General features: G+C 38.5%; 1 protein-coding gene across 1 annotated transcript; it reads left to right on the forward strand.

The window, feature by feature from the left end:
* Nucleotides 1–3,063: 3,063 nt before the first annotated feature.
* Nucleotides 3,064–11,023, forward strand: IMPA1 (inositol monophosphatase 1; the record flags this gene model as incomplete). The annotated part of the gene is made up of 8 exons (XM_082015195.1): nucleotides 3,064–3,138; nucleotides 4,339–4,472; nucleotides 6,462–6,566; nucleotides 7,866–7,911; nucleotides 8,047–8,155; nucleotides 8,835–8,943; nucleotides 10,325–10,476; nucleotides 10,905–11,023. The coding sequence occupies exons 1-8, from the start codon at nucleotides 3,076–3,078 to the stop codon at nucleotides 11,021–11,023; spliced, it is 837 nt and encodes a 278-aa protein (XP_081871321.1). The 5' UTR covers nucleotides 3,064–3,075.
* Nucleotides 11,024–19,697: the final 8,674 nt, after the last annotated feature.

Genomic DNA, 19,697 nt, shown 5'->3' on the forward strand with positions numbered 1-19,697 from the left:
GGCAGCTTGCCTCAATAAAATCTCAATCAGAGCCAAAGTGCCTCTTGCAATTGGCTGTATGCATTTCATATAACCTCGTAAAGAATGACTTGCAAAATAATTAATAAAAACACACTCTGCAGTTCTTTAATGACTGTAACTGCTTTAGAAAACAGGCTTATATGACTGTTCCTGTCTACAAAATGGGAAGGATGAAACATGAAAAGGCACAGTGACTTGTCCCACACAACACCACTGCTCGGAATAGAAACCATATCTTCACTGATGCGGAAAAGACAAAACTACCCCCATTTTGCCTTGAACAAGTGCCTAGTTGTGGGCTGGATTAGCATTGGGGAAATGGAGTAAGGCTGCTTCTTTTCATGACATGGATGCTTTGTGATCATTTTACGTCATAAAGCAGACTACAACTCTTGTCCTGTTTACAGCAGATCATTATTTTACATATGACAGTAAATTACATCAGCTGCAATTCGTGAACACAAGACAACATCTCAGTGTTTTACCTTTACTTGATGAAAGACAATAGGGTCAATAGACCACAGAAAAACAATGACATTGGTATCAGTCTTGGGAAGGAAAGCTTTCTTTCCTCTCTGTAACTTTAATTGTAGTAATCTTGAATCTGCATCACTTGAACTGCAACGTGTTTTCAAATGCTTGAAAGCTAGGGAGTTTTTTGGCAAACGTGTTTACTGTGTATTTTAAAGATACCGGTTGTTTCTCGTTCCCGATTCGGAATTAGTTCAATTAGCAGAACTGTCAGCAGGAGGGGCTAGTGAGGCGGCAAAGGAAGCCGGTTCGCCCGTGCTCGGACGTTTTGAGGAAAAAATCTCGAAGTAACGGAGAAGCACCGCATCTGTAAGAAACTTGCTCCTTTTACTGTTTTTACGCACTGCCACCTGAATTGATTAAATGCTGTTTTACTTCGAGAGGGCTGTTACACATACAGCCACGTTCTTTTTCACGGGTCTTCACACTTTTTTCCACCCGTTGAATAACGCGGTCTCGTTTCCAACAGCGGCGCCTTCGGCAGCAAAAGGCCCAGGTAAACGCCAATCGCGTCTCCCATGGGGGAGCACTCACGGCAGTCGTCACCCTGCCACGTCCAATTATTAAACAGAAGTCGACATTAAAGGCTAATTTCAACACCGTCACCGTAAGTTTCACGGCGCAGACGCAGACGCTGACGCGCGCGCAAGAACCGTTACCTCAGCCCACCCCGCGCACAAGCGGCCACGCCCCTTTTCCGCCTCCCCAACACACACCGCGCAGGCGCAGAACACCGGGAGTTGGAGGCGGGGTTAACGGCTTCGCTGCCTGGCGCCTGCGCACTGGCGCGGCTGCGCGTATTTGCGAGAGCGGGGAGAGCGGCGGAGGTGAGCTTGTCCTTCCTTCCGCAGCCGCCATTTCGGGGTGCCGTGAGGTGGATGGGCTGCTGCCCGGGGGGGCTATGTGGCTCTGCCATCTTTCGGGCTCGGCCACATAGCTGCGGGGCGGGAGGTGCTCTCACCCCGGCCGGGTAATGTGGGCCGCCTTTCATCCCGGGATCCAAACCTCCACTCTGGATGCTCCTGACTTTGTGGGACAAAACTCGTCACGGGGCATCCAGAGAGGAGAAGACGAAGCTGGGGAAAAAAAAAAAAAAGACGCTTCTTCGAGTCAGTGTAGGCGCCGGTATTTAACTAGAATACGTGTTCTGGAGTTACTGTTTTAGTGAGGTTTTAAATGTAAATGATTGTTTTTTCTTCTGCTGCATAAGTCTGTGCCGTTGTACAGGATGTCAGTGTACTTAAGGTTCCAGTACTACTACCAGTCCTTTATGGATAACAGAGTAACTTCATCTAGTGCTATTGTATCCAGTTCTGTGTCATGACAAATTATTTGTGTTTATATAACAGAACCTATACTTCAAAGGCTCTGATGAGTAAGGAACGTCAGATAATTATCAACATAATTGAAGCATCATACCCTTTGCATTTTACTTAGCTTCTCTAGCCATCTCTACCTGTTTAGGACCAAGGCTGAATGAGGCAAGGAGCGTTAGATCAGGATCATTGGACTGAGAACTCATGGATCATGTTAATTGCACAGGGTTTTTTATATTGTTTCAGTGCTGGGTTTTTTATGAGAATTTATTTAATCTTTGTGGATCTGCAAGTGTTACAAGACTGCTACCCAGGTCATTGCTTAAAGACTGAATCACTTAAGTAGGAAATACCCAGAAGACTCCTGAAAGGGCTAACACTCAAAAATGAAAGACTTCCAAGATTCAGAATACCATTGTGTCGTTGAATGAATTTATGGTCTGTTGGGGGTGTATCGCAAATACTGTATGATATGCTGATTTGTATTTCACATTGCTCATGAAAGTATAGATGCATAGAAGATAATGTGTCTTGTATTGCTTCATAATATTTAAGAATATAGAAGACACTTTTAAATGACTGTGGGATCTTGCAACTTTCTCATGTCGAATCAAAACCATTTCATATTTGTGATATGAGTAAACCTGTAGAACAAAGCATGGAGGACTAACATACAGAAAGGCTAGATTTTGTGTTTAATCTAATTTAAGATATTCAAAGTCATTTAAACCATACTTTAAAATAGACTAAGCTGTGTGTCAGCAGTGTTCTGCAATAAATTACAGTGAAGATAGTATTTTTAAGCAAAAAGGCCTTGAGATGTACACTCTATTTGAGAATGTGCTTGTGTGTAACCACAGTATTGCTTTTCAGAGCCTTTATGTACATTGAGGTTAGTGGCTAAATGTGGAATCTTGTTTATGCATGTATCTTTCAAGATAGAGGCTCTGTACTTGTTAATGTTTTTATAGTATGCCTTTTTGATAATCACAAAATGTGGGGAAGAAATCTGGTAATTTGACTAAGCTTTTAATACTTTTGAAATTTGGGGTTTTTTTCAGAGTAAAGGACAGGACAAACTTCCATATTCCAGCAGTGCAGTCCAGAGCAGGGGGAGTAGCAAATTAGAATTCTTAAAAAAAAAAATAGCCATAATAATTTTTGTCTTAATTTACCTCCTTTTGGTAGGCTGTATATCTAAGAAAAGATGGCAGATCCTTGGCAAGAATGTATGGATTATGCAGTTGCTTTAGCAAGGAAAGCTGGGGAGGTAAGTATAAACTATTTATAAATAATAACATTATTTATTGAGTCTAGTATGCATATAGCTTTTGAAGGAGTTTGATGGATATTCTTCTGAGAAGTATTTTGTCAAAAACATTAATTAGCAGAATAGTTCATTGATGTTCAAGTTCAAGATTGGAGTATCTTTCATGTTTACAACTTGGTTAATTTAAGAAAACACCTTTGCACTTTTCTTTGCACAAGAGTCCAATTAAAGACTGAGGAGTATCTTTTGTTCCTTAAATTTGATTTTTAAAAAGTTGGAAAATTCTCAAGTGTGGTAAACAAACAGCATCTCTGCTTTTCCCCTTACACTGCACCTGTTTACCTTATTATTTTACCACCTGAAAGCTTTTGACAGTCTTTCTTGTGAACACCTCAATCAACTTTATACCGTGGCTTGTTGTTGGCACAAGATTAAGTCCTCTTCATGAAGACTGCTTTACTTCTGTAAATAAGAAGCATCCCTTGCGGTGGTGCCTGTTTGTGATCTGAGATGGCTTAGAACATGAAAGAGTTTGTACATCTTGGCAGAGCCTCAGCGTAAGAGTGGTTACCAAATGTTCAGTTCTTGGTAGTTCTGCTCGGTTTGAATAGGGTTTTTTTTAGGTAGTTTGCTCATTTGAATGCTATTGCAGCCAGACAAGATGGCACATGTACTAATTCTGTCCCCTGGAGCGGCAGAATCTTCAGAACATTGTCCTTGCAGTGACCTCATCAAAGTCTTTCCTCACAAAATCTTTCTAAGTTATAGTAAAATAATTTTGTGGTCTGTGAGGCATTTGTGGATTCTTTCATAAGCTGATTCTGATAGTTTTGAGATCATAAATGCAGTGTCTGGCTAAAAATAGCTGACTTAAGCTCAGTCTAAGTGTTTCATTCAACTCTGGTATTTAAATTTATAAATCTAAAACTTGTCCTAACAAAATAGGCTCAGTTTCATGTACCAGTGCATCTTCTTGTAGTACTTAGATTTAAAGTCATGCAAGACTTTGTGTTGAGTAGGGGCTGGATTTAGATGCAAGAGTAAGCCCCAGCTTCTGCAGTTAAATCCAGGTTTTGTCAGTGCTTTGTACGTGCAGTATAGAAAATTACAATAAAAATGATGCTCACGTTTTTCAGAAAACTCATATTTCCCATATGGTTAATGAAGAAAGATTTTTTTTTTTTTCCCTTTTGTTAACAGGTAATCCGTGGAGCACTCAAAGAAGAAATATCTGTTATGACTAAAAGTTCACCAGTAGATCTAGTGACAGAAACTGATCAAAAAGTAGAAAACTTCATTATTTCTTTGATAAAAGAAAAGTATCCTTCTCACAGGTACGACTTCTTACCAAATACACCGTTGATAGAGGGAGGGGAGAGGTGACTGGAAGAAGAAAATGGAAAGTTCATGATTTTGCTTGGTAAAATTTCATTACGATTGGCATGCTGGAAAGTTACGGAATTCTCCCTTGCCCTCGCTATATTAAGTATTTTAGAGTAGTAACAGGTTGAAGTTGTGCCCAGGGCTGTAGTAACATAACAAGGTGTCTATTGACATGAGTTTAGCCTTGCTCAAGACTTACACTGAAAGTCACTTTCAGTAAAGCCAGCTGTAAATAACTTCTTGGTTATTTGTGTTGGAGAATCAAAGGTGACCCCAAGATATCCAGAACCCAAATTTCTTTTCTGCTGTTGAAACTAGCATGCCTTCGCTGTCTACTGGATGGATCCCATGGTACTGTGTGTGCCTTTGGTGTAAACCCCATATAGTTTAAGAACATCAAACATCCTTAGAACAACACAGGGTCTTCTGATTCTGCATAACTGAAAGTCTGTCATACAAAATACTGAATTTTTTTTTTTATTGCTCTTCCTCCCCCCGCCTCTCCTCCTTCCCGAAATAAATGTATTCTTGAAGGGTGAATTGTATGTATTGTACTTACTTTTACTTACATGGGACTTTCTTTCCCATTTTGACGTAATGGCTCAAGTTTAATGAAGTTTCCTTACAGTGGGTTTCCTAATGTTTTCTTGCATTTTCTTGGAGATTTTCTTGTTGTAGCTGTATATGTGAAACATAATAAATAGGCATAGAATTGGAACAACTGAGGTGATACAAAATGTCAGTAACCTAACCAAATTAGTGTAAGCATACAGACTTGTGGAATGATCTTAAAATAACATTTTCTGTGGCATTGATAAACATTTTAGAATATTTTTAGCTTCTTTTTATATTAGATAATTGATATCACATTAGACATGTTGAATTTCTTTATCTGATGAATTGCTTATCCACCTAAATAACTATTCAGTTTCTCTGTCCTCTTTGTGAAGTTCAGCTGCTTTTTGGAAACACACAGTTTCTTTCTGAGCAATCATCTTCATTTCCATAGTTAATCATAAAACACCTAATCAATATTGAAGGGACCTTATTTGTTTACACTCAGCAGTTCTCATTTTACATGTTTGTGGAGGAGAGCATGTGTGTGATGCATACTTTTCCTAAGTTGAGTAATATATGACAAATTTAACAACGTGCAAAAGGCATGGAAGAGAATTCCACCCAATAATTTTGGGTGGAATAATCGATAATTTGATTGATTATTCATCCCAGTAATTTTGCAGTTCAAAACAACTACTTTCATGAGCAGCAAAAATTGTGAAATTTGGGTTCCAGTGGCACTGTGCCTTGTATATCCCTGGGGTTTGGTATTAGGGTTGAGCATGCACTCTACAATCTTTTTCAGGAGGAGCTCAGGTTTGAATTTCATCCCTTTACTATGTTACCATTTTGTAATACTTGTAACACTAAACAGTTTTGAGACCAACAACTTTCAGTCATACTTGGGTTGAAATCAGACTACAAATTAACAGTTACTGCAGTAGTCTAACCAGATGCATATGACCATGAAGGCTTTCTTCAGTTAAAACAGAAGCTAAAAAGTAGTGGTTTATACCACAAATAAACTGAAAGGTATAAATAGCTACAAGTATTCTGACCAAAATTTGATGATGCTGTTACTGGAAAAAATTACGAAAATGTCTATGTTCTGAATGCTAAATTCCAGTAACGGATATTAAAATGTGAAGTTCTTTTCCCCACATATTGTGCCTACCTCTAGCATCATAAATATTGATGCAAGTTTTGTCAGATGTGGTTGGTGCTTTCCAGATAAATTCTGTATTTCTCTGCTTTTTACATATGATCACTGGTGGTACAAAAACCTGCATCTCACTTTAAGAATTTTAATTTCAAGGACAGTGTTGTAATTCAGACACTTTAAACAATTTCTTTGTATCTTTTAAATGTGTTTGCTATTCTAGCTTCATCGGAGAAGAATCTGTTGCAGCTGGAGTGGGCAGCATTTTGACAGATAACCCCACATGGATTATAGACCCTATTGATGGAACTACCAACTTCGTACACAGGTCCACCTTTCATTTTTTTGCTAGCAACTTCAACTGATTACCTTTTTTCTTTCTCTTGTTCCATGAAAGTAAGGTTTTTTCACTTTCAAATTGCTTTAAAAGAGATAGTATGAACTTGTTAATAGTTACGAATTGCTGTTTGCATTTATTGAGAGCCACTGGGCAGTTTTTGTAATCATCTTAGTATTTCTGTAAGTATTATAATGGTCTCACTCTGTAACCAACAGCAGTTGTTCCATGAGAGGCCTGTACCATATAGCAGGGGTCAGCAGCCTTTGGCACAAGTGCCAAAGATAGGTGGGTGGATTTTAACAGTAAAGCAACAGGACTCAGAATTAGGAGTTGCAGCATCTTCAGAGAGGCATTAGCAGCTCCAGGTGCCCATTTCCAAGAAATTTCAAATTCATAGAGATCTAGGAGCCGCTACCATGAAAGAAAGCACAGAATATCACCAGTAATTTTCTAGTGGTATTTTGCACCAGGGTGAGGAGGAGACTTTCAGTGTAATGCTGACTGCCTGTTCCTTCTGTCTTTGAAACATGATAGATTTTGGCCCTGATGAGCTTTTCTGAGCATACTTGATTCCAGTTTTGAAATGGCTGTCGTTATGTGTACCACAGCATTAAAAAGGTCTGCTGAATCCTAATAAATAACATATTCAAAAAGCTATAAGAAAATAACCCATTTTGCTGGATTTACAGACTTAAAAGTCTGCATTTTTTGCAGCTAGTAATTAAAGCAAATGTTTTGGAACAGAAAATTTTGAAGAGTAAAAAATAATAATAAAAAATAAATGGTTGATCGATAAAAACTTAGATCGAGATGCAGCCCACTATTTCCTATACATTCCCACTGCTGTCAGTCTTCAAGAAAGACTCTATCTGTCTGTCTTGTTGCTTGGGAGGACAAATGACTTGCTTCTTTTGATGAGGTCATTTTGGCCAGCTTGTTCCTTCTGAGAAAAGTTGGTAGCAAAGAGGCTTGCTTATATAATTTGGCTATGAAATGACAGTCCCTAAGCTAGTAACAGCTGTAACAGGGATGACAATCCCTAAGTTGTAACAGGCTTAGTTTCAGTGGGTGGAAAAGTTTGTATTTTAAATGGTAAACAGTGTTGTTCGGTCTTTTCATAGTAAATCTTACAACTTCGGAAAACCAGTATTTCCTATATAGTCCAAGTTTTTTTTTTTTTTAAATATACATTACATTTAATTGAACATTGTTTTTATTAAAAGTAAGCATGGTAGTGAAAGAAGCAAAGTATCTCACTATAAATTAGTGAAATGTTTTGTTTTGTAGGTTTCCATTTGTGGCAGTTTCAATTGGCTTTGTTGTAAACAAAAAGGTATCCTTTTTATTACTTAATATCTAATCAGTCAAAACTAAATTAATTCCTCGTTGCTAGTTATAACTAAGATCTGTATTTTCACAGCAAATAGAAAAGAAAAAAACATCAAGGTACCTTTATTTATTCTTGCAGGTAGAGTTTGGAATTGTGTATAGCTGTATAGAAGACAAGATGTATACTGCCAGGAAAGGAAAAGGTGCATTTTGCAATGGTCAGAAACTTCAAGTATCAGGCCAAGAAGGTAATCTGAATGGAGCAGCTTATTTCTAGTAATTACATTCATTTTGCAGATGAGGAATCAACAGTTTTAGACCTGGATGTGTTCCTGTTTTGCTCATAGTTTTTTTTTGCAAAGAGTTGGGGTTGTTTTTTTTTGGCCATGGGTGGCTCAGTTTTGAGGAGCAGCTTTTATGTTCTCTTTGATGCATATAACATACTTGTGATCTTTGCAAAATCAGGACTCAGCCATTGAAGATTTTATTCCCTGTTTGTGGTTGTGGTTTTTTGTATGTCTGTAATCCGCTTGCGATTGTTCTTCAGAGTCTGTAACAAATTACCAAACAATTCAACGTCTTCCAGGTATGAACTAGTGGTTTAAATCAGTATCACTCTTGTACAGTTACTACCGTATGTAAAGTAAAATCTGCACTTAAAGTGAGACCTTTAAATATCTGAAGACTGTTCTAATTTTTATAGCAATAGAATTTTATTTAGTACTGACATCGATTAATGTATATGCACAGTTGAATCGGATCATGCTTTGTTCACTGTATTTTATTTTCTCCTGCTGTTTCCATGTAAGAACAGATTTTTATACATTCAATATATATAATATTAAAATACCGTATTTATATTCATTTTTGTAAGAAAACAGTGAAGTAAACTCTGTTGGAAAAGTGAGGGTTTGTTTCTTTTTCCAGATATTACGAAATCCCTTTTAGTAACAGAATTGGGATCAAATCGTGATCCAGAGACTATAAAAATAATTCTTTCTAACATGGAAAGACTTCTCAGTATTCCTATTCATGGGTAAGATACTTCCTAATTTTTATATGTACTGATAGTATTAATATTGTAAATATGTAAATATGATCTTTTTAGGAAGGATTGGTTGCATTACATTTGACACCTTAAATGTGAAATATGATTTAAATGTTTTTGTCTAGTTGCTTCTGCAGAGAAACTAAGTGTGTTTAACTTTTTCAAGCTGGGACATATATAAGAAAACCCTAACAATCAGTATTGAAAAGCGAAGCATGTTGGTTTTGTAGGACTAAAAAGTATTGTGTTTACTAGTGAAAATTCTTGGGGTTTTTTTATATATATCAGAAGACAAAAGCAGATCTCCCTTTCCTCTTTCAACACTGTACAATTTTTTTGAATTTGTCCAAGTAGTTGAAATTGTCCATGAACTGCACTTATTTTAGTTACATTCCCTGCTTCCTCTCCTCCAGATAAGCCAAAGCCTACATTTCTGTAAATGTTTCAAGGTGGTTTCAGTAGATAGGTTTTTTTGTTCCTCAACCCTACTCATGTTTCTGACCTAAAAGGGGCCATAGTTTTATGTTGAGATTGTCAGGATTCTTGTTTTGACATTTAACATGTAGATTTTTTTCTACTTTCAAAAAGCCTTCTGATGTTATTAAAAGAATATATGCTAAAGAGTAAGTAGGAAATACATTTTAGGTATGTTGTCAATTCAACTTTGGTATTTGTAAATGATAAATTGAGATTGGAGTTGATTTAAGCTGCTTCTTGCAGTAACTTAGCTGCTGTCAGTTACAATTTAACGTACATTTTACTGATAATTGAAATAACTGCAATTATTTGTACAAGTCGCACTAAGTGCGTCAACATTTCCAAAAGAAACTGGAATTTGTAACAGAAGTTACAACACAAATTTTGATGAAGTTATCCAGACCAAATTTATGCTGTGTAATTTATTTTTTGTGATTACTGCTTTTAGTGTTTTTTTGCAAGTCAAAGATGCTTACTGAGTAGCACCAGAGAAACTGAAGTAACTTCTTTCAACACTGAGAACAGTACACTCTACTTGAATTCTGGTATTCAAGAAGCAAAGTAGAATATCTGTTATTGTTTCATGGGTAGTTATCTTATATAATATGTTTTAAGTTAAGAAGTTGTTTAAGATGTGTTTTCGCTCTAAAACAAAATTGTGTAACAGAATTCATAAATGTAATTTCTGGAAGTTTGCTGTATTTGGAGAGCTTTTCAAGCTGCTTAAGCGAAAATTCATTCCCAATTTTTTGTTTCACTGCAGCATTCCATCACGTTTTCTCTAGCTCAGTTCACTTTGCATATGAGGCTTCTGTGTTCTCTGCGCAATGTACACAGATGTGATTTCCTTACAAACTGTTCTCAATTAAAAAAACAACTATGTCTCTTTTAGGATTAGAGCCGTTGGTACAGCAGCTGTGAACATGTGCCTAGTAGCAACGGGTGGAGCTGATGCCTATTACGAAATGGGGATTCACTGCTGGGATATGGCAGGGGCTGGAATCATCATTACTGAAGCAGGCGGAGTACTGCTAGATGTATCAGGTAAATACAGGGGCATGCGTGATACTCTTTTGTCCTTTTAAATAGCTAACTGGGAGCAAAACATAGCTGAAATGAGAAGGCAAAGATGTTTTTCAGTCCTCTTTCCGTATTACCACTACTGAATAAGAGTTCGATCCAGTTAATAGACAAAGAGAGAGTCAACTGTATGTTCTTAATTACAAAAGAACCTTTGCTCCCTTGGCTAAGCACCTGGAAGAGTGAAAAAAGACAGTAAACATACACTGAAGATAATTTAAATGTAGCTCATATGAGATACCTGTTGTGTTAAATGCATTTTTATCCAGGGGCAAAACTTGTTCCTAAACAGTAATGTATCATTTATACTTGACTTTTTTGTGCTCGTTTTCATACCAACTTTTAATTTTCTCCAGATATAAGCTAATTACTTTGCTTGCTTTGATTTCTAGGTGGACCATTTGATTTGATGTCTCGAAGAATAATTGCAGCAAGTAGTCGAGCTATAGGAGAGAGAATAGCCAAAGCACTTCAAATAATTCCTCTGAAAAGGGATGATGCAACTAACTGAATACCAAAACTACACCTTAAATGTAATTATATAATGTCATGTCATACTCCCATGTGGTGGTTGTTCTATACCTTGAACCTGATAAAAAGATAGACAAATTGATGATAGTCTTTTAATACTGATGTGACAGCTAAGTTGTGTTTTGAGATTGGACCAACATTCTAAGCAAGCTTTTACTGTTAAGTATTTTATTTAACATCATGATTACATAAAGTTCTATGAAAAGAAGCAAATACATACAGCTAATATTTTCAAGTTTTACACTATACTGGAAGGCATAGCAAGAGACTCTTTGATGTATAGATAAACAAAAATATCTAATTCCATAAGTGACAAAACAAAATTCACTGTCTTAACACCACATCATCACATCTGATCCTGAACCCAGAAAGATGAAGGCATTACTGTTTATCCTGTCTTTTTCTATCTCATCTGTTGTTTTCTTCAGTGTCATCAGTGTATCCATTTCCTTACCTTGTTACAGTTTTTTGCAGAGGTAGTTCACACATTTCCAAATGTTTTTTAGTTGCTTGTAGTTTTGGCTCTAATTTAAAGCCTTTATTACTAAGCTGTCATTGTTCTTGTAGTCATTGTTCTACCTTTCTTACGGTAGAGAAACACAATCTCTTCTTTAGCCTCTTTTGTGGCCAGTATGCTTGCAAATTCATTGCAGTTGCAAAAATAATAGTTACTGTGCCAGAAAATACGTGTATCTCCCAGATCTGAGCACACCTTCCATCACCAAATGGACATACTCTAAATTACGATGAAGTATGATTTGCATTTGACCATTGGAATCAGCTGGTAGTAGGTCCTCTATCTTATTCTTGGCAGTTATAATTCTTGTTAATTTTGCTTGCGTTTCTCCATGGATGAGTGTGTTTTAAAGTCTAAGGAAGCATTGAAATCCAAGAGAGTTTCAGTAACTCAGCTGGCAAAAAAATAGGTCCACAGTCCAGTTTTTTTTACATAATTTTCTCTAAGTTATGAAAGTAGTGACCAACCGGGATCAGGTTTCCATTGTGTTACAGTGTACAGGCACAAAAGATGATACATATCTAAACCTGAAGGATTTATAAATCTAAGAAATACTAGTAATTTTATTCTTGGTGTCAGTAGTCCTAAACTTTGAAAACTATACTGGTTCTTTGAATTTTTGTATTTAAGATTTGTTAAAAGTATCAGTGTACTGTTCAAATAATTAATGCACTTTAAAAAAAAGATTTAACTTAGATCAAATTTTAGACTGATTTTTCCATGTCTACAGTTTCCTAAAGAAAGTTGTCTCATTGGTGATCCAGTCAAGATACAGCAATGCTTTGGAAAACCTGACTTTTTGTACTGCTGTCCCACTATTTTTATTTTGGAAAATGGTGTTCTCTGTCTTGAAGTTTCAACAGGTCTTTTATTATAAATTTCAGTCTTTTATATCAGTTGATTTTTGCAGATTTTGCAGAAATACTTAATTTGAAGTATCTAATGCCAGATGATTAACATTAATGAGATCAGCCTCCTATTTTTAAGTCTCATCAAAAAGCCAGTTGTACAGTAATTTTACTTGTTAAATTCCCATTGACAAGAATAGAAACTTTTTGAGCATTTCACTGTATTTCATTGCTGTAAATGATGTGGGTTCATAATTATTTCTGGAGAAGTATGTCTACTGTACCGTTTCTGTAGCTTTTGTGTAACAAATTCTGCATATTTTTTTTTAAACTGACTTATTTGTAAAATGGAGATATGTCTAAAAAATACTTGAGAAGTATTTTTTGTGAGAGAACACATTCGAAATAAATAAGCTTTAGCAGCAGTGACTGCAGATGTGCTTCCTTTCTTAACATTCATCAGAGTACAGTGCTGGGTCCTAACAAGCTGGATTTGTGGGCATCAAACTTAATCTGAGTTGCAAACTTTCTCCTCTTGGCCTCTGATGTACATAGGTCATAAACTGTTGCGCCTTTAGATAAGTGGGATTATGTATACACCTGCAGTAGGTTTTCAGAGTGAATATTCCAACACCTTCCAATGAGATCACTGGTGCATTAACCATCTCCAACCTCAGAGCTCAAACTTCAGTGTATCTTGCCTGTGAATTGTTGAAGCATGTAGCTTTCTCACTGTTATCTTTCCTAATAATTCTCTTTGAGGAAAAATTTATGTTCATTTCCCATTGGCCCTCTCACTCTGTTTGCGTTGGAGACAGACTAATTTTTTTTACTCTAAATGGCAGGTTTTATCAGTTGTCTGCTTTCTTTTTACTTTCAGTCTTCCTTTCAGGGGGATCAGAAATCCCTGTTGTTTGTTACTTTGCTAAGCATTATCTTCCCAGATAACTCTTCATCTAAGATGCAGCCACTTCATTCATCATGTGAAAAGACACCAAAATGTCATTAAGTTTAAAGGCATTTTCTTTCTGGTTCTGTGCTAGCCTGCAATTTTGGCAAATTTTTGTAGTAAGTGAATTTTGTAGTAAAACTGAGAAGTCATGATTGCTGTGTAATCAAAATGCTTTTGAGATATTATACAGGCGGGGTAGTCTCTGAATGTTCAAGACAATAAAATGCCTGGTTTTGTTGCTGTGAAAGATGGAGTGACAGAGATAATCATCTTACATTTTTTTATAATTTAAGATGAAATTATACATTTACAAATATTATACATTATACATTTTGCTGGGCAGTGAGACAATTGGAAAAGAAAACCAGTTACCACAGATTGAACAGGCAGACTATCAAATTAAGATAATGAATATTCTTCATGAAGACACCAACAGTCTGGTATACAGGAAGCTTTCTTACATAGCCTTTCAGTGACAATCTCCTGACTTCATCTGACAAATTCTACTATGGTTTGAATCTCAACTCTGAGTAACACTGAAAACTTGCAAGTGCAAGAAGGAGGACAGCAGGCAGACAGATTCAGCAACTGGAGCAAGTGAAAAAATTCCAAGAAATATTACTGGAAATTAAAGGACCATATGGGCAAATTTAACCAGTCCCTTCATCTTTACTTTGTGGATTTCAGTGGTTTCAACATTATTGCTATAGTTGCTCCAGGGCCTGCTGCTACTCTTAACAAAGGTCATCAGAGTAGGGGTACTGATTTTTAGCCCAAGGTAAACGATCAATACTACAAAATAGCTAACATGGCTTTTTAGCACTGATATGTCTGAAAAAGGGGAGGTAGCCTTAGTCTACCGCCCTGGTTATTATTCCTGTTCACTAGCCCTCTTCATTTATTGATTTGCTGATAGTTTGTGATTGTTTTCTGTGACAACCTGCAAAGCTTTGCTCCTTCTTCAAAGCAAGGTGTTCCAGTAGATTCAATCCTTCGGAGCTTTTCCCAGAATGAAATATTGCCAAAGACAAAGCCATAGGCTTCAGGCTCTTGTCCAGCCCTGTTACCATGGATGGGGCATCTACCCCTTCTCTGGGCAACATGGGCCAGTGTTTCAGCACCCTCATTGTGAAAAGTTTATTCCTTCTATCTGGTCCAAATCTTCTCTCTTTTAGTTGAAAACCACTACCCCTTGTCCTATAGCTACAGGTCCTGCTAAAAAGTCTGTCCCCATCTTTCTTATAGGCACCCTTTAAGTACTGGAAGGCTGCTATAAGGTCTCCCCGGAACCTTTTCTGCTCCAGGCTGAATAACCCCAACTGTCCTCACAGGAGAGGTGTTCCATCCCTCTGATCATTTTTGTGGCCCTCCTCTGGACATGCTCCATGGACCTGGTCCATGTCTTTCCTGTGCTGAGGGCTCCAGAGCTGGATGCAGGACTCCAGGTGGGGTCTCACCAGAGCGCAGTAGAGGGACAGAATCCCCTCCATCGACCTGCTGGCCACGTTGCTTTGGATGCAGCGCAGGATATGGTTGACCTTTTGGGCTGCGAGCTCACCTTGCCAGCTCATGTGCAGCTTTTTATCCACCAGTACGCCCAAGTCCTTCTCGGCAGGGCTGCTCTCAATCCCTTCATCCCACAGCCTGTACTGATACTGGGGGTTTCCCCAACCCAGCTGCGTGACCCTGCACTTGGCCTTGTTGAACATCCTGAGGTTCACATGAGCCCATTGCTCATGCTTGTCCAGGTCCCTCTGAATGGCATCCCATCCCTCAGGTGTGTCAACCGCACCACTCAGCTTGGTGTCATCTGCAAACTTGCTGAGAGTGCACTCGATCCCACTGTCTATTGTCATTGATGAAGATATTAAAGAGTACTGGTCCCAATACAGACCCCTGAGGGACACCAATCCTCACCATTCTCCATCTGGACATTGAGCCATTGACCACTACCTTCTGGCTGTGACCATATAACCAATTCATGCTGTTGAGCAGCCCTGCAGAAAATCCCTCCCCTTCCTGCCCCCCCAATGAAATATGGACTATTCCTTATAATATCGGTGACCCAAAGCTGTGGTTTTAATTATGCATAGTCTAATGCCTAGGTGTGAACTGGACATTGTGACTAGATACAAAACATCAACCTGTGATGTTAGTATGATTTAATTTAATTTTTTTTTAATTTAAAAGAAATAATTTCTTTCTTTTCCTGAGCTTCTTCCCATCCTCTCAAAGCCAGCAGCTAATTCAGTTCTATTCATTACCTGTGGGTGAAGTAATTGTTTCACAAGTCTGATTCTGTTGCTAAAGTGCTGACAGGCAACTTGCCAGCAGCACATTGTTTTTGGATTGACAGCAGTTGGCATGACTTCCTTTGTTTGCACAAACTCCAGGCATCAGAAGGATATTGTCAGTGATGTGACACCTCAAGAGCCTCTACCAGGCCCTGAGTCAGCCAGATCTCCTGGACAACATAATCCATTCAATCTCTGGATTGCTGCTTGTCCTGCACCAAAAGTGACCATGAATGCAGCCTGTCACGTCACTCTTTGGTTTGTACAATCTTCACACAAAGATCTGCAGCTTCTCAAAGATCAGCAGGAGCTTCTGAAATGTCCTCTGTGCCCTCTATCCACTGTCTGCTTGCTACAACAACAGGGCAAACAAAATCTGACACACTTCAAAACTGTGTGCAGCATCCCGAACAACAGATTGGAGGACTGCGCTCAGCTAAGCACATGTTATGCCACTGTCTGAAACAGCTACAAACTCTTGTCTGTTTGAGGAAAATGGATTAGTTGTCCCACAGTAGAGCAGAAATCATTTCCCAGCACAATTCAAGCTGGTAAGATGCTAAAAGTGATGGTGTATGTACACCCTGTTCTAGAAGCGTATAGCCTATGTTGCTACGTTAGCTTGAGTTTATACATTGTGTGTCGTACTCACTCTTGGTTTGCACAGTTGCAGTGATGATTTTTACTCTGAGATCATTCTCCCTACACCAATGTTGCTTTAGTTGGGAATTGGGCCTTCTGTACACCCACATAAGGGAAAGGAAACCCAAAATACAACAGCAACTACTGTACCACAGCAGTAGAGAAGAGCAGAAGCCTACCCCCTTTTTATGCAGTGGAAGGTCAAGGTTTATGTTTTGTTATGTCTGTCCTTAGCTCAGTAGAGACCACGCTTATGACCATGTAAAGCAGTTAATTCAGAGGAAATGGTGCTACCTCCAATACTTGAGCACTAATTTCTTAGGAGCTCTTCCTCAACTTGCTGTGTTAAACCTTCCTCCTCTGCTGTCCCTTGGAGAGGTGGTTCTGTACTATTTACCCTGCCCGCATACACTGGCGGAGTTGAGTCTCGGAGAAGATTGATGCAGACTCCAAGTAAGCCGCGCACCTCACCCTGCCTGGCAAAGCACTAGATGGCAGACGCAGCCCGGAAAACACCAGAAGGCCCAGGGTGCCTTTTTTATAGATAAGATTCACTTTTCCACTCCTCCCTCCCATCCTCCTTCAGCTCTCTGCAATTATTGCTGGGTGCAACTAAAAACGTATCTGAGAATTATTCAAAAGAATTATACCACAAATTTTTGAGGACTTGGGCTCTGTGTTTCTGTGACTGGACAAGAAATTTTAAATGGAACTTGTGTCAGCACCATTAACATTCCCTCCTTGTTGATGTAATTATATTGAAGATTGTGGTATCTATTACAAGAACATGAATCTAAATTTTAAAATAAGATAGAAGCCATACAAGTGATCAGATTACACTGCATTTAAAGCTGTAGTAATTTTCCCTAGATTTTTGCTATCATAAATTAGGACATGGCTTTTTAAAGCCTTTTTTTCAACCTACCAGATAGTGTTCTGGGCAAGCAGGTATCGATTGTACGCAGATAGAACAGCTCTGGGACCACAAACCCAGACACAAATGAGTAGCTCTTTATGATCTTTGAGATGCAACTCTTTCGTTTTTCAAAGAGAGCCCAAGCCCAGTATTTTACCTCCAAATGTGCTGTGATGATGTAAAGGAACTTCACCAGCTGTGTCTGCATTGTCCCTATACCGTACAGCATATTGAGACTATATTTTTCAGAACCTGTCCAAGCGTGGATAGGTAACTCATACCCTTATTTCATTATTTGACAGGTCTGTGTGCTGCATCCTATAAAATGTTTCACTGTATTTGTGACCTTGCCCAGGAAGGTAGTGCCCTAGAGGTTACGTGCCAATGCATTACTGACTAAAGTTTTGCTATTTATGTCAATGCCGCTGGTTAAGGATTGCTTCAACAGTGTTCTCGGGAGAAGATTTTCCTGCCCTCCCTGTAATGTGTCTGGAGATGCCCTGCTAGAGCACGCCATCCAGAACATGCCCAGCATTAGCACGCTGCCAAGCACATCTGCACAGGCTGTTGGGCAGGCCCCAAGGTGCTCTGCTTCCTCATAGCGAGTAGCAAAAGGAGAGAGAGGTCCCGGAGCATCTGCAATGCGCTTTCAGTACCAGTCGGGGTGACTTTAAATGAGCAAGTTACTCTAGTGTGGATCAGCATGATATAACTCTTCTCCTATGACTTCTCGATGGTGTTGCAAGACAGCTACACTCTCCTTCCTCCAGCTATCCTCAGTCACAAATGCCTCTTTGGACAAAAGGAAAGCTCCAAATGCTGTTTCTGGCAGGGGGGACCGTGGCTGAGGACAAGTAGCTGCAGAAAGAGAGTTCCAGTTGAGGAGATGTGTTGACCTGGGGAATGCATGGGGTGTGATACCTTGGGAAGGTAGGAGAGGGGCTGGCCAGAGAAGGGCAACAGCAGTAGGTAGCTGCAAAAGGGACAAGAGGTCCTAGTTTGGGACCAGCTTATATTAGTAACTGCAGGGGATTTTTCTAGTTTTAGAAAGGTCATTCTTTTCCAGCCCTCACAATGAACAGGCAGGATGACATCTATGTAGTGTTTCTATACAGCCATATAGAAAGCTTCTGTAGAGATTTTAAATTTTCTGTATCTTTTCCAGAATTAAAAAAAAAAAGTTAATTCAGGTCTGTGAGTTCATCAGGATGACTTTGTTTCTTATTAATGGCAGAAACCTCCACATATTACTGGATGTTTGCATTGGCCTCTTGTAGGCAAACAGCTAAAAAATATTTATTATTTTATCTTCACTACTGAAAGCTAAAAATAATAAAAACTCCCTTTGTTTCTGCTTCATTATACTTGAAATTGTGATTACAGTTCTGAACAGTCCCCAGCAAAACACATTTAAAAGAGAGTAATGGTTAATATTATTAGAAATTCCTGTTTCAATATTTATTCAGGCGTAATTAGCAATGTATTAGTTGTGTAAAAGTAAATTGTATCCCACTTCATCTGTGCACCTTGTTCGGCTCACTATGTTGAAATGGAATTCATAATGAGAAACTGTCATAGCAGGGGGAGGCTAAAAGCTTTGCTTCTGTAGGCACTTAGATCTTAATAGCAGTTTCCACTGAAAGGAAGTGCAAACCCAGACATAATGATTCCCATCAACAGTCATTTGTGTATCTGACACTGAGGAACACTGCTATTCAGTCAACCAAATCAACTGAGAGAGAAAATATGTTTTCCACTAGTGCACACTCCAGTTAATTTCTTCTGTCTTTTATTTAAATATCATGGAAAACGAATAACTAGTACTTTTTACTCTATCAGAAGTATTTCTTTCTGCCCCTTGTGTACCTGCCAACAAGCCTAATACTTGGCATTTTAGTAAATGCCAGCCCAGCTCTATACTCAAGTTAGTTACTCCAGCAGACTCTGTTACTAGTATTTATTTCTTCTTCTTCCTGAAGTTTTCATTGCAATATTCAACGCACCCCAACTGAAGTCATGTTAATTATGTCTCCTTGGGAATCCAGAATAGAGAGTTGATTGCTAGTTTTCCCATGCGATAAACATCAAGAACTAGGGGCTCCTAAAAACAGAGCAGTCTTCAGCTGGAAGTCCTTAAAATTAGGCAAAGCTGAAGAATGGCAATGTGTCTTGAATCCTATTGCTAGCAGAAATGTAAAACGAGATCTCAAAAAAAGGGTGTAGAGGAGACTGAAGTTGCCAATTCAATGAAATTCACTGACAGTTGTTAAATATAAATCACATCTGTCTCAGGAAGTTCTTGAGCTGAAAATGGCTGATAGCTAGGAAGTGTACAGGGTGGGAGGTTTTTTTGGGGTTGTCTTTTTCTTATTGTGGTACTGGAGTAGAAACTGTTTTCTTCCGTGGCCAGAGACAAAGGCACCTGCCTTGTGCAGGAGGCAGAGCTTGCTCACATGAGTCCACATTTAGTTCCTTCTCTGCTTAA

This window comes from Phaethon aethereus (assembly GCF_964289735.1).
Source record: "Phaethon aethereus genome assembly, chromosome: 2".
Taxonomy (NCBI): domain Eukaryota; kingdom Metazoa; phylum Chordata; class Aves; order Phaethontiformes; family Phaethontidae; genus Phaethon; species Phaethon aethereus.